Source organism: Dendropsophus ebraccatus, chromosome 3, assembly GCF_027789765.1.
Source record: "Dendropsophus ebraccatus isolate aDenEbr1 chromosome 3, aDenEbr1.pat, whole genome shotgun sequence".
Taxonomy (NCBI): Eukaryota; Metazoa; Chordata; class Amphibia; order Anura; family Hylidae; genus Dendropsophus; species Dendropsophus ebraccatus.
Window position 1 is genome coordinate 136,072,397 of NC_091456.1, and position 15,558 is coordinate 136,087,954.

Below are 15,558 nucleotides of genomic sequence, written 5' to 3' on the forward strand. Positions count from 1 at the left end.
TCTAAAAGGACCCTAACTTTTCTCTTTCCCACAGACAACGCATGGCGAATGTTTGTGTATGCAGAGGTTGGGGAGTTAGAGTACTGTATATGCCTATAGTACCCAATAGGGCAATCCTTTTATAGACATTATTTAGACCAGGGATTTGGAACATTTGGCCCTCCAGCAGCTGCAAAATCTTAATTTCCATCATGCCTGCACAGCCAGTCTTATATAAGACACATGGTTATTTACATATAATATGTTGTGCTGTGAGGGGGGAGACTTATAGCATAGCCTATGCCACCCTTTATCTGTTTGTTAGAAGAAGAAAAAACACAGTAAAGGGAATGTACAGACAATTTTTGAAAAGTTGAAGCTTATCTATCATGAATTAGAAAAACATAGTGGCTTTCTTCTAAAAACTGCTCCACCCCAATCCTTAGGTTGTGTGCAGTATAAAACAACTTGTTCCATCCACTTCACTGGAGCTGAGATGCAGTACCAAATGAATTGAGGACAAGGGTAGCGGTATTTACGGAAGGAAGGAGATATGTTTTTCCAATCTTGGATAATCTCTTTAAATAGCAAAATAAAAAAATACTTACATCTGGATTCCCCTTCTGTCCTTGATCCCAGGTCCCATGTGTTTATAAGGGTGAGGTGCCATTATATCCATAGTAATGATGGTGACTAAGGCCAGGTCATTAGGTCTTTATTTGGATGTACCTTGATATTAAAGTGATAGAATAAAAGTGAAATTTTATTGGATTCTTCTTTTGGCTCCTCAAGAAGGTATATACTGGTTTCACTTGTTTTCAGGTTTCACTGATATAGTATCCTGCAGCGTCCACTAGACACGTCTACAGAATGTTTCTACAATTGTAGCAAAGGTCTAGCATTATCAAAAGGATGTACAGTGGCTGGTAGTCAAACATTGACCTTCAAGTGAAGGCTACATGGTTTCCACTTCTAATTCCGCACTTACTATTATCTATCTATATTTACCATTCTAAGAGAACACCTGTATTTTGCTTATTCTCCAGAACACAAGTGAACATGGCCTTCAAGGACTTAACATCAAGAGCAGTGCTGCTGTATGACGAGTGGATTAAAGATGCTGGTGAGTGCCTATAAATTCCATCTACTTTTTGCCAATGCTAATATTTGTTCCCCATGCAGAACGACTATACAACCTGAGATTTATCTGCTCTAAGTAATAACTAAATCTAAGGGACCCAGAGAGTAAAACATTATGACTGTTTTTTAATACGGCCTACTAATGTGAACATCTGCTCTATGGTGAAGGTGCTGTTAATGCTGTGCTGTGCACCAAGCTTTCACTTTATTATAGTTATTTCTTTCAATAAACATGGATTATTACTATAATATGCCACACAGTGGCGTAGCTCCCATAGAGGCAGGGTAGGCAGTTGCTATGGGGCCCGTGCAGAAGGGGGGCCTGGGGAAGAAGGTAAGAGCGTGTATCCTTCTGCTTAACCCCTTAGGAACTGCAGTATATAAGTGTCCCAATGTTTACTTACATACTGCAACACAAAAAAAGGGTTAACAAGCAAAAGACACAGATCTCTGCTTCACTGCATTGTAAACCTCGGACCTCTGTTCTCCAGCTGCACAATCAAGTAGGAAAGGAAAATGTGCAGAGCTCTGTTCAGAGGTCAGGGGTTATCAGTGCACCAGCAGTAAAGCATATACATATGCAGTGCTTTACGTTGTGCGTAGGGGAGCGGGACCCCTTAAAAATTTTTGCTATGGGGCCCCGTGAATCCTAGCTACGCCCCTGATGCCACAGTACTGAAAATATTCAGCCAGTGATATGTGGACTAGGATGGTGGATGCCTAACGCTTTCTCCCTGCAGACTGCATTATTTACTAAGCAGAAGCTGCCTGGTATGACTTTATTATTTTTAGCCATATACTAAAGATTTTAGATGGTTGCAAAGGCAGATTTTAGCCTAGACAAATATTCAAAGATGTGATTGATGCACCTCTTAAAGGTATACTGAAAAAAAATATCAAGTCTTTCAGTACTTATCAGCTGCTGTATGTCCTGCAGGACGCGATGTATTTGTTCAATAAATTTAGATTTTTTTTTTATTCCACAGTAGTTTAAAGGAGTTATCTCCTATCTGCTGGATGGGAATAACTAGCTGATCAGTTGGAGTCTAAGATAGGGGGAGGGGGGGGAGTGTTTTTTTAATCTTGGGATAACGCCTTTAACATAATACTGTCTCTTATTTCTGTGACATCAGCTCCTAATATTTGGGAGGGTAACTCTACATATTTACATGCTTGTCCTACCTCTTGCTGAAATAATGGCTTAAAAGAGAAGTCCCATGAAAATAAAAAATGACAGGCAGGTAGAGGAGTGCTGGAACATAATAAATAAAGTATACTTACCAGTCCTTCTCCCCCTGTAGCGCTGCTCCCGACTCTCTGATGGCCCCTGGTTGTCATTTTTGGCATCTGGGTATCTGCTCTTCCAGGTGCAACGTCATGACTTGGCCGATCGATTGCCTGCTCAGCCAGTCAGTAACTGGAGCGGGCAATCCATCAGCCGGGTAGGTGACATTGCAGCTGGAGGAGCTCCAGGATGCCAGTGGCTGTCAGCGAGACCCAGGAGCAGCGTTACGGGGAACGAGAACAGGCAAGTATGCTTTGTTTACAACTTTATGTTCCTGCTTGGGGGGGGGGGGGCTCCCTTCCTGTCATTTTTTATTTTCATGGGACTTTTCCTTTAAAATACGTAGCACTCCATGAGATGGAGATCTAGTTTACAGAGTATTACTTAACCTTAGGTGCTGCTAGCTGCCAAAATTTGTCTATCCAGGAAATCTGGTGAGGTGTATTGCAAGCTGAGCTAGGTGTAAGTGATATATGGTAGGCGCTCAACATTCCATAGGTTTATTAGGTGGAAGAATACAATTGGCTAAGTCTAAGGAACTGAAAGTCATGCTGGGCTGGCTAATGCTTTTGCAAGGAGCCAGCTACTATGTATGAATAACAGAGTGGATTAATAATTATAGCTTACATCTATACCGTGCTGGCTGACGTCCAGGAGCAATGTCACAGCCAATGTCATGAACAAGCTCTCACGAGACTGCATACAGGATGCTATATTATTTATTTGTTATTTATACTTTATATCCACTTTTAGATTATTTTCAGATAATCATAGGAGATACTCATAGGCAGAGCCTTACAGGAACCAGTGCTCCTTTTTTAAAAAAAATTGTACTACACCTGGCACATCTCTACATTGCACAAATGTAAGAATTTACTTGGCTGGAATGTGAAGTGGTTACAGCGTGTGAAATTGCACTAAGTAGTACAAAGCACTGCCAACCTCCTCCTTTCTTCGCCTTAAGGAGGGAACTATGGCAGTGATAAATATGTCCCCATTCAGACCGGGGATACAATACACTTTTGTGTTAGTGAGAGAATAATGTGTCCATATATAATGAGATTCTGAACACCTACAACATCTAGAATCTGGAGGATAATGATAGTTGTAATATTTGTTGCATTTTAACTCAAAGCCAAAGACACTTGTCATTTGTCATTGATATGTTGTTAAACAGATGTATAACTATGGTTTTATCACAACTGCTATATGCACCTAAACCTAAACAACGTTTATTGTATCTCAAACAATATATATAGTCAAATAGATAAATGTACATGTATGTTTAGTGTTCATCAAAAAATAAATAAATATATAAATAAATAAATAAATATATATATATATATATATATATATATATATATATATATATATATATTAAAGAATATTACATAATGTGTTAAAAATGACTTCACATTTCTTTTCTTTTCTGTTTTGATAGATCCACGGGTGGAGGATTGGCCACTTATGTCTTCTCCGATCCCCCAGACACTTATTATTGGGGCGTATATTTATTTTGTAACTTTACTTGGGCCCAAGATGATGGAGAACCGGAAACCATTTGACCTAAGGGGCATAATGGCAGCTTATAACTCGTTTATGGTTCTGTTCTCTGTGTACATGTTCTATGAGGTAAGTGCTCTGGATACTTGTTTTGACGTGTTGGTAAATAATATGGTGTTGTTAATGGGGTTATTACAGAATAAAATGTACGTCCTAGCTGCAGGATAGGTGATCACTAACTCATTGGTGAGGTTTAACAACTGGGACCCACCGGATCACAAGAACAGAGGTCATTTGTCCATTTGATGTCCATGGGACCTCTAAACACTTGTTTTGGAATTTTTGGAAGTCCTATATAATGTGCATGTTAGGATAGAGCGGTGATAACTTTTAAGCTTGGGGTAAGCACTTTAAATAAACTGGTAAAAAAAAAATAGGTCATACCGGCACGTGGGGACTACACACACACACTACTGAGCCTCTTTTCCTGAAATCAGATCAGCCTGTAATTTGATTTTCCCCATTGATTTTGAGTTTCCCACCATGGGATATTAATCTTGATTTACATTGATAATTCTTATGTTTTATTGTTAACGCATCCCAGTATGTAATCAATAAAGATTTGTAACTGGAATATTCCATTCATTGAGATCTAGGATGTGGCCTTTTATTGTTCCCTTTATTACTTTTGAGCAGTATACATACTCTAGTCTCTGTGTACATGTAATTGCTCCCTTTCATAACTTACTGATAAGAGTGTCTGTCATTTTGGCAACTTGCATATGGATATGCAACTTGCATATGGGCCCTTTGCTGTCTGTGTCCTTCCCTGAAGCAAAATATGTTAAAAATATTTAACATTTTATGTAAATTTTAACCTGCAGAATGTTGTAAATATATTGTGCAAATGCTATGTTTTACTGTCTAAAGCAGCACTATCATCGATTCTGAGGTTTGAGTCCTGCGACCCACTACAATCACTATTTAGAAGTGGGTGAAACATGCGATAGGGCGCAACACTCCCCAGTCAGCCGCAAGACCAGACTTATTTTCTCTATTATACTGTATAAAGCCGGGGAGGGGAGTGCGTTACATGCGCTTATAACTAGCAATCAGAGCATGTCCCGACGACATGTAAAAAATGTAGGTAATTTACAGTACCGCTCGTTCACAATATATTGCTAGTATATTTCCAGTTATTGCTTATAACGTGATCCATTGTATTCTATTTCTAAAATCCGTCAGCCTACGGGGGGAAGGGGGAAATTGCTTGAGCGGCCAGTCCATCAGCTGGGTCATGATGTGGACACTGCAGAGATCCCGGAGCCCGGCGGGGGTCCCACGGCCGCTCAACGCAGGCATGGGTACAGGCAAGTTCCTACTTGTAACCAATTTCCCCCCCTCCCCCTGCAGGCTGCTGGCTTTTTTAAATCACCGGACTTCTCCTTTAAGAGGTCATTTACAACATTCTTTTGAGATGTGCCTGAAAGATGCAAGGCTCACTTCATTATGATTCCATTTGAAAAATTGGGCCGGGTCACATACTGGCAGCAGAATAAAAATTCACAGCAGATTGTGCTGCATACTTGGACTGCGGATCCTGTACGTGTGAAGCTACCCTTAATGAAACCTATTCTTAACCACAGTATGATGAGTACTTGCTGAATATTCTCATTATAACACTTTTTTTCTTTTGTTTTAGTTCCTTATGTCAGGCTGGGCTACAGGTTATTCTTTTCAATGTGACATTGTGGATTACTCTAGGTCACCGCAGGCAGTAAGGGTAAGTAGCCGATTTATGACATTGGGTGTTGTGATCATTCATGTTTACTGTATGAGTTGGCTCCATTGCAAATAGGACTGAAAGGCAGTTAATTATTGTTATACAGAGCCCGATAACAGTTACACAAATGTAATATCCCTATAATGTCCATGTTCTGAAGACTATTACATCTTTCCAGCATTTGTATTACAGCAATACCTAAAAGCAGAAAAGATTTTTTTCTGCAATAGACTTTTTAAAAAGGGTTTTTGTTTAATTTTTATGTGTATTGCTGTTACAAGCAGCGTTTGGTCATATTGGCATTATACATATATAACTGTGTGTATGGATCCTGTACGGCAATACACTGAGCCCCTATGTTCCTCTTCATGTATGAAGTCAGGTTCAGCCTTAGGACCTGTTCACACTGAGTAAAATCGGCGGAACTCTCCGCTCCAAAATCGAGCCTGCCTCAGTGTCAAACAGTGTGTCTATGGGAGAGCTCTGTGCATCTGCTGCTCTCCACTCAAAGAATTTACGTGTCTTCCTTGGAATTTTGCCGATTTTGCTCATTGTGAACAGGCCCTTAGGTTACATGGCACCATGTGCTAAATTTGCTTTCAGGCTACTCTGTGCAATCCCTATATAGTATTGTGCACCCCCATATAGCATGAGACCCCTCTCTACTGTTCCCAAATAATATAGACCCACTTATGCAGCCCCTATATTGTATCAGGCTCTACCCCCTCTGCAGCCTCCATATAGTATCAGCCTTTAAACCCTGTGCAGCACCCATATAGTATCAGTTGTTATCCCCCCGTTTGCAGTACTAATACTTAACTAGCTTTTGCTGGCTTCTGGCTCCTCTGGCGTCTTGTCTTCTCCCCTGCTCTGTGCCACTCTGCTCCGCAGTGATGTCCATGCTGGTACATAGAGGTACAAAGTGCCCTCTTGTGACCGCAGGCATAATACTGCCTGTGGTCATAAAAGTGATTAATAGCGCAAGGAACCAATGGCTTACCATGCTGTCAATCAGCTGCCTTTGCTTTATGTTTATAGTTAGAGGTTGGCAGAGGACCCTGTGATGGCCCCAACACTTGCCCATATTCAGCAGGTGCCCCCTTTTCATTAATGGGGTGATTTGTCCTGTGCGATCACACAGGTCGGTGGCTCTATAGTAGCAGCAATGAAATGGTAAAAAAAAGACATCTACACGTAATAGAAATTGATCTGTGTCAATATTGTTGTGGATAGGATTAGAGCATATTCACATTTGTCAAATTTGTAGCAAAAATTTGTGCGACTGAAAGTCAATTCCATACATTTGAATTGGGATAGTACGGTAACTTGTACATTTTTGCAAACCTTATTCAAATTAATGGAACAGTCGCCTAAATTTTTACACCCAAATGTTCCCTGATGAAAAAACCTATATGTGTGGCCCAACTGGACTATTGTGATGGTCTGTAGGCAGGATAAGGCATTGTATGGTTGGTATATGAATGTACATTGTCAGCTGTTTCAGACCCAGCATTGTCCTCTGTGCGCTCTGTAATAAATGAGTTCATTGTGTCACCGGCCTCTTACAATTTCTTGATTGTAGAAAGAACAATGGCGCATGCAATATTATTTGTATCCAAGAGTGAATGGAAGATAATTTAAAGGAGAATTATACAAGTATAACCCGTCTTCTCTTTATTCTCCCCATGCAGATGGCCTGGACATGTTGGTTGTTCTATTTTTCAAAGTTAATTGAGCTACTTGACACTGTAAGTATATTCAGATAAGATTATACGTACAAAAATTACACAGTGCTCCTCAGTGCTATTTGCATAAAAGGTTGTTCATGTGATTTCAATAAATTATTTTTGGTATTTATTTTTAAAAGCCACCCAAAACCTGGAATCAGTCATATATGGGAAACATCTGATTATGTCTTGGTGTGATTGTCATTTAAGTAAAAATGTCAACAGGAAATACTGCGCTATTTATTTTCCCTTCTAAATTCACTTATCAGAAATTCGCCGTAATTCTGATAAAATGACAATATTCATGGACAGACACTCTGTATTCTGTGATATCCATGAGCCGAGCAGTACAGAGTGCATGCTTACTCCACTGTAATAAGCTGTTTTATCAGAACCACAACTCCTACTGTAAATAAAGTAATATACTATGCATAGTATGAGGTAATATATCACCACTCAGTTGACATCAGGACGCGAGGATGGTGTTGATGGCATCTTCTCTTTTTGTCAGGACTGGATGTAGTGTCATTAGCTTGTGACTCTCTAGGCAGGTCCTTAAAGGAGCACTCTGGCAAAAAATTTTGTTAAAGTATTGTATTTCCCTCCAAAAGTTATATAAATCACCAATATACACCTATTACGGGAAATGCTTATAAAGTGCTTTTTTCCCTGCACTTACTACTGCATCAAGGCTTCACTTCCTGGATAAAATGGTGAGGTCACAACCCGACTCCCAGAGCTTTGCAGGCTGTGGCTGCTGGAGAGGATGATGGCAGGGGGGTGCCCAGTGTCCCTCCAGTGCCCTGTGTCCCTCAGTGTTCCCCTGCCATCATCCTCTCCACCAGCCACAGCCCGCACAGCTCTGGGAGTCGGGTCGTGACATGACCAATGGTCATCATCATGTTATTCAGTAAGTGAAGCCTTAATGCAGTACTAAGTGCAGGGAAAAAATAACTTAATGTGCATTTCTTGTAATAAGTGTATATTGGTGATTTGTATAACTTTTGGGCGCCAATACAATACTTTACTAAAAATTTTCGCTGGAATTCCGCTTAAATTGAGCCGATGTGGTCACAGGTGTGAAGCATCCCTCTCCTTTCTCTAGAGGTGCCATCAGTGAGAGGTACTTTTAGTACAGTTGGGTACTGTAAACAGAATTTTGTGCCCCTTTTTAATATGGGTGCGCATACAGAGATGAAGGCTCATCTATTCTGCATCATTTCTGCCAAATCTGTAAACAATATCACTTTAATGAGTAGAGGAGTGGATTTGGCTGTAAATTTTTTTTAGAAGTTCTTCCCTGTCATTAAAGTCCTGGTAACCCATAATCGCCTGCCAGAGCTTTGGGCAATTACCACTTGCAGATTTGCTTTAGTTGCTAATGGTGCATTTACACAGAGAGATTTATCTGACAGATTTTTTTAAGCCAAAGCCAGGAATGGATTTGAAAAGGGGAGAAATCTTAGTCTTTCCTTTATCACCTGCACCCTGTTTATAGTCTGTTCCTGGCTTTGGCTTCAAAGATCTGTCAGATAAATCTCTCCATGTAAACGCACCATAAATCCGTATGAATTCTAGTAGTCACAGCAGACGCAGATTATTATGCCTGGCTCTGTTTTCTTGATCATCAAGAGGTTCTTTGAGTATGGCTTTTTCTTTACTTAGCACTTGTACCTTGGTAGCAATTATGGAGGTTCTATACTCCTATATATCTATATATATCTATATATCTATCTATCTAAATATATATATATAAATATAATGAAGTGTTTTGTGCCACACTTATTTGCAATGCCTGTAGTAAAGGTGGTGACAAGAGTTTCTGTTAGGTCAGGTGCTAGCCGTTCTGAAACTGCGATTTCCAGGAGCTTGTAGTTTATAGGTAGCACAGTAGTGCATGGGTCAGTTGCTGGTGTGAATAATTGTGAGCCTTATGACAGAAATATGTTTCCTCTGTGTTGCCTGGAGCAGATTTAGGGTGCCTTCACACATACCGTTTGCTGAGTTTTTATCGCTGCGTTTATGGTAAGCGCGTTTTGATTTGCTCATCATTTTCATGTGAAAATCCAAACTCACATGTAAAAATTGCACCAAAAACGCAGTGATAAAAACGCAGCGATACAGTAAGTGTAAAGCTACCCTTATACTGGCTGAGGTAAGTTTGTTGGTACCTGTGTTGCTGACATCTTAGTTCCTTTACACGTGGCATCCGCCATCTTGCGTTGTGTGTTGTTGTAGTGCATGGAGGCAGAGAGTCTGCTGCTGAGCATGCTGTGGCTTGGACCACAAAGCAGTCCATAGGATGAGAGCCCACTTTGTGCAGCGGATCATTAGAAGTGTAGGGGTCGTTGTTGGGAAATCACTCTGGATATGGTTATTGTGAGGCAATCTGAGGAAGCTCCATCCTGCATGTCCTCTCATCCCTTCACTGGAACCAGAAGTCCTGGGAACACCTTTTTGACTCTTAACAAAAGCATTTGAATGAAAGCATTTTTTGTATGCCATAGAGGGACAGACAGCTATATGAAAGGTACCATGTGACAGTGTCAACAGTTTGGAGCCTTAATTGCAGGTGACAGATTCATTTTAACGAAGGATCTTTTGGGGTTATCCAGTGCTACAAAAACATGGCCACGTTTCCCCCTCTCTTGTCTTCAGATTGGGTGGGATTTCAAACTCGGTTCCATTGAAGTAAATGGAGCTTAATTGCAAACAACAACTGAACTGGAGACAAGAGAGGGGGAAAAGTGGTCATTTTTTGTAGCGCTGAATAACCCCTTTAAAGGGAACCTCTGTTGAATGTTGAATGCGCAGTCTAATCATGTTAAAGAGTAGCAGAAGTGGGAGGAATTCAGTATAACATCTGATTTATTAATTTATAATTAAGAACTGATTTTATAATTCAAACAGGTCTTTTTTGTTTTCCGTAAGAAGAACAGTCAGATCACATTCCTCCATGTGTTTCACCACTCCATGATGTCGTGGACCTGGTGGTTCGGTGTAAAGTTCGCTCCTGGTAAGTTGATCTATTGTAATATACACGGTCCATGGAAAGGGGCCGTTTATGGGACAAAATATATGGACCTCTTTCTGAAATATATATGTTATGGTCGTCAGTAAGTTTATGCTGCTCTATCTAAAGGTAGCATATACTAGTGATAGAGACTCTGAAAAGAATGATGTATTACTTACATTGTTCTTTACAGCTGATTTGGAGATATCCTCCTGAATAACAAGGACTCTGAGCACTGCACACTAGTCCTCTATATTATGTGAGTGTGTATGTTGTAGCCCTTGATATTCATGGCCACAAGCTCCCTCTGTCCACCAACCGCTGATTGGCAGTTGTCTATATATAATGTATATAGACAGACAGCTGTCATTCATCGGCTGAAGGGAGGGGGAGTGGTGCAGCCTGAAGACCATTTTCCTGCATATCTGAAGAATGGCTGAACAGAATGATGTAAGTAATTTACCATTCCAGTTACCAAGTGTTGTAACAGCAGTCCTCCTTTTCATTTGCTATATATAACACATATTGGAAATCTCCATGTATAATATTAATATATTTATGTATCAAAAAAGCTGCTAACTAGTATCTAGATTATATATGGGGGATCAAGAAACTTGCATGGCTGTTTTCTGGTGTAAGGGCCAGTTCACACTGAGGAATCAGTGCTGAATTTCAGCTCTGAATGCTCACTGAAATTTCTGTGTGAAAATATAGTGCAGAACCAAATTCCAGCAAGTTCAATTGAATTTGCACTCTGCAGTTCACACAATGGAATTTCCGCACGGAATTTTCCATGGCGGATCCGACATGTCAGTTCTTCTGGCGGATTTCAGTGGTGGAATCCCATTGAAATGAATTGAGCAGTAAGTTTCTGCTCTAAATTTTATTCCCGAAACTGATCCAGATCTTGTTTGCAAATGTGAATTTATTTCATAGCGAGGTGAAGACATATACAGACGCTGAAAATGTTCGCTTACTAGCTGTAACCAATAGAGATGAGCGAACCGGGTTCGGGTCCGAGTCGATCCGAACCCGATCATTCGGCATTTGATTAGCTGGGGCTGCTGAAGTTGGATAAAGCTCTAAGGTTGTCTGGAAAACATGGATACAGCCAATGACTATATCCATGTTTTCCACATAGCCTTAGGGCTTTACCCAACTTCAGCAGCCACCGCTAATCAAATGCCGAACGTTCGGGTTCGGATCAACTCGAGCATGCTCGAGGTTCCTTCATCTCTAGTAACCAACTTCTACAGACCTGAAGTCACAGTATGTAACTCTTTTCCATGTCTCTTCTCGTTCAGGTGGTTTGGGCACATTCCATGCACTAGTGAACTGCGTAGTCCATGTCATCATGTACGCCTACTACGGACTTTCAGCACTGGGGCCGGCCTACCAGAAGTACCTGTGGTGGAAAAAGTACATGACTACTATACAACTGGTGAGTTTCACCCTTCACACATTTCAAAGCCACAATGTGACAATTAGAAGCCTGTTTTAAACATGTATCAGGGTATTTCTGGCTAGTGGTTGTTTATGCTACTATAGTTACATGTACATAAACCTAGCTGGGAGTTTCTCAGTTGGAGCAATGCACATACTTGTACTTGGCCTTTTCTTGACTTTTCTAGTAATGAGAAACACTCCTCGAATATGAAAGGCAATATATATGAAAAGTTTAGCGGCTTATCTTGGAATCTTGGTTATATTCATACCTTCTGAATTAAGAGGTCTGTGGTCTGAAGACACTAGAAATTGAGAGAATGAAATATATAGTCCTCACATTTTTCATGAAATTTATACGATCATAAGAACCTTAAAGTGTACCTGTCATTAGGGATCTTCAACCAGGTAGTGTGCAGTCGCTTCTGCTGCCAGAAGATTGGGTAACTATTAAACATGGGCACAACTCGTTCAGCAATTGATTATCGGTAGCTGAGGAAGTTACATGCAGCCCTAGTGCTTGGGCTTGGACAGACCAGAGCATGCTCGAGTTGCACTTATCTCTAGTAACTATGGATATGACTACACTGGATGAATTCCATTTACAAGCCCTATTGTAAATCAATAGGATATGTGCACATGAGCTGCTGTATGCCGATTGGGTAAAGATTCCTAAGGACACTGGACTTTGTCGCTATTACTACCAGAGCGGTGGCCATAAGCGTAGAGCCTTTCCCCACCTTCAGCTGTTATATAGTATGTTCTACCCATAAAAATGATAAATTTGCAGCAGAGGGGAAAAAAACTATTTATAATATATTGATCCTAGCTAAAAGATACTATATTTGGCTGAACATAGTATACTAGAAACTACACTGAGTCCATTACCATTTATGTGCTAAATGGTAAAACACTTTATAAAACTAGAAGCCTTTCCTGAAAAATATAATAAAAGTACTGGATTTTAGGTGATGGGACACTTACTCTAGGATTTGTTCTGATTGTCTATGTAAATCCACTGTCCATAGCCCAACGTTATGGCCAAATTACTAATATTTTCACAAAATCACATGTACACTGTAAATACCCTCATTGTGCACAGAGTGATACTGTACATCAGGGCCATTGCTTTCTCTTTACTGATTATATATATATATATATATATATATATATATATATATATATATATTTATTAATTATTTTTTTTTTTTACTTTTTTTTGAGCAAATACTTTTAAATACAATCCAGATTTCATATGTATAATAAACTATATAATGTACCAAAAGCAGTGTATATGACAGATCTACATATTACTGGGTCTGCAACAATAATGCTGATACGGTATTCATTTTCCCTTCTTTTTTTTCCTTTAGACCCAGTTTATCATGATCACTTTCCATATCTCACAGTTCTTCATCATGAAAGATTGTCCATACCAGTTCCCGGTCTTCTTATACATCATTTTGCTGTATGGAATCATCTTCTTAATTCTGTTCCTCAATTTCTGGATCCATGCCTACACTAAGGGGCAAAGGCTTCCAAAAACGTATCAGAATGGAAAAGCACTTCAGAACGGACATGCAAAGGACAAACACCATTGACCTCACTGGTAACTACCTAGCTGTACCTGGGCCGTGGTACTGTGAATTACTTGACAATCAAGCATACACTGACTACCAATAAACATTTGCACTTGTTTTTTTTTCCCAACAAGACATCAAACCTGTATTTTTAGTATAACTTATTTGGGATTCTATGCGAATGACAAAATGGTGTACTGTCTTTTTTTTTTTTTTTTTCCTCTCTTTTCTTCACCAACTGTACATATATTTATCTGTTAATTGCCCATGAAGATCGGTGCTAGTCCTTTTGTACATGCGGATAGATATGAAAAGTATTTTTTACTTTGAAAATCCTTATGAACCACAATCTATTGCCATGTGAATGTCTGAGGCATCAACCTTGAATGAATGATCTTGAAGCTGACCCATGAATGAATGTCCTATGCCTGAGACATGACAAAGGTTGCAATAAATGCATCAAAGGCTGAAAGCCAACACCGAAATGTTCAATTTTGTACAAATTGTGCCAAAATAAATGAATATGTATAAAAATGCCTTGAGTCTTGTGTATAATCATGGAGCATGTATTTATGGGTATGTAATAGAACAGACAGGGAAACTCCACCCAGTCCAGCCCATAACGTTCCAGATTTGATAATCGCTTTGTATTTTATGGCTATTTTCACACCATAAAATATAGCCATAATTTTGAGGCCATATTTTCCAATATAATGATGCACTAAAATAAAGTCAATGAGAATCTGAATAACAGTGCACACACTATAAAGGCCTGTATTACACAACCCAATGCACAGTGTAATAGAGGGCCGGTCTGCTAGATCTGTGCTCACTTACCAAGCCTATTACCTGGCTCTACAATCGTGCAGCCCTTGCTGTGTATATACAAAATAATACAGCTATACTTGACCTCTTCACGCTCCCCGGTGTCTTTCTGGATTTCCACAGATGTTCCCACAGCCACCACCGGCACTTCAGACAGGTCTTTGAAGAGACAGGCCACTCAGACAAATACTGGCTGAGATGAGACAATGCTGTGGCCAGTGATTGCCTGAGAGGCGGTAACTGCAGAGACTGCTTCAGTAAATAAACAGGATGCTTAAAATACGACATGGAGAAAAAGTAGCGGCTGCACATCCCACCTATGGCTGATACCAATGCCGCTAGGCCTATTTTAAAATACGACGGCAATATGGTTTGATCAAATTATGTACCGACATCCTGGCGTTGGTTTTTAAAATAGGCCTAGCGGCATTAGTGTCAGCCATAGGTGGGATGTGCAGCCGCTCCCTTCTCTCCATGTCGTATTTTATAGTTCTCCCTTTTCTGAGCAGCTGGCACTCCCCTTCATAAGACCCACATGACCCAAATTGGCAGGATATACCTGTGCTCACATGTCAGTACCTTTATGTCTTTCCCATTCTGTCTGCAGCAGCAGTGGTGAGTGCAATACTATATTCATACTTGTGTTGTTTGGGTGTAGCGTTCCCTGGCGGTGGTGCCGGCTGGGTTTTGGTGGGGCATTTTGGGTTTGGTCCTGTGACATTGGGGTTGCAGGTCCATTCCATGGCCTCCCTTCCCTGCGGGGTTGGTGGTCGCTGACTAGTATGTGCAGCTGCTCCCTTCTCTCCATGTCATAGGATGCTTAAAATATACTTAAAGTATTAAAACTAATTGAGTAAAACCTTACATATACTGTAAATGTGGTGCAACACTGCATTGCCCTTGCAGGTTACAAATATTACATACAATATGATATCTCCTACTTATTGTCATAGTCAAAGCAGTGACCTTTTGTATGAATCTTTTCACTTTATGCAGCAAATAGTTCTGTACCATATTGCCTGAAGCTCCTCTAGCTTCTATGGTACAGAACTATTTGCTGCATAAAAATATTTATGCAAAAGGTCACTGCTTTGACTATGACAATAAGTATGAGATATATATCAAATTGTATGTAATATTTGTAACCTGCAAGGGCAATGCAGTGTTGCCCCACATATACAGTATATGTAAGGTTTTACTCATTTAGGCCCCGTTCACACAGGGCAAGAGGGGCAGAATTCCATGGTTGAATTGTCCGCCACAGAATGCTGCCAGCCTCA

At 40.2% G+C, this 15,558-nt stretch overlaps 1 protein-coding gene across 2 annotated transcripts in view; it reads left to right on the forward strand.

Moving 5' to 3' along the window:
• The window catches only part of ELOVL7 (ELOVL fatty acid elongase 7), a 33,788-nt gene extending 19,800 nt beyond the window's left edge, over positions 1–13,988 (forward strand). For both annotated transcript variants that reach the window (XM_069964610.1, XM_069964609.1), the window contains exons 2-8: positions 1,026–1,102; positions 3,846–4,036; positions 5,610–5,690; positions 7,382–7,438; positions 10,328–10,433; positions 11,735–11,871; positions 13,247–13,988. In XM_069964610.1, the coding sequence (XP_069820711.1) occupies positions 1,039–1,102; positions 3,846–4,036; positions 5,610–5,690; positions 7,382–7,438; positions 10,328–10,433; positions 11,735–11,871; positions 13,247–13,474 (864 nt within the window). In that variant the 5' untranslated portion in view covers positions 1,026–1,038 and the 3' untranslated portion in view covers positions 13,475–13,988. The remainder of the gene's footprint in view (positions 1–1,025; positions 1,103–3,845; positions 4,037–5,609; positions 5,691–7,381; positions 7,439–10,327; positions 10,434–11,734; positions 11,872–13,246) is intronic.
• Positions 13,989–15,558: the final 1,570 nt, after the last annotated feature.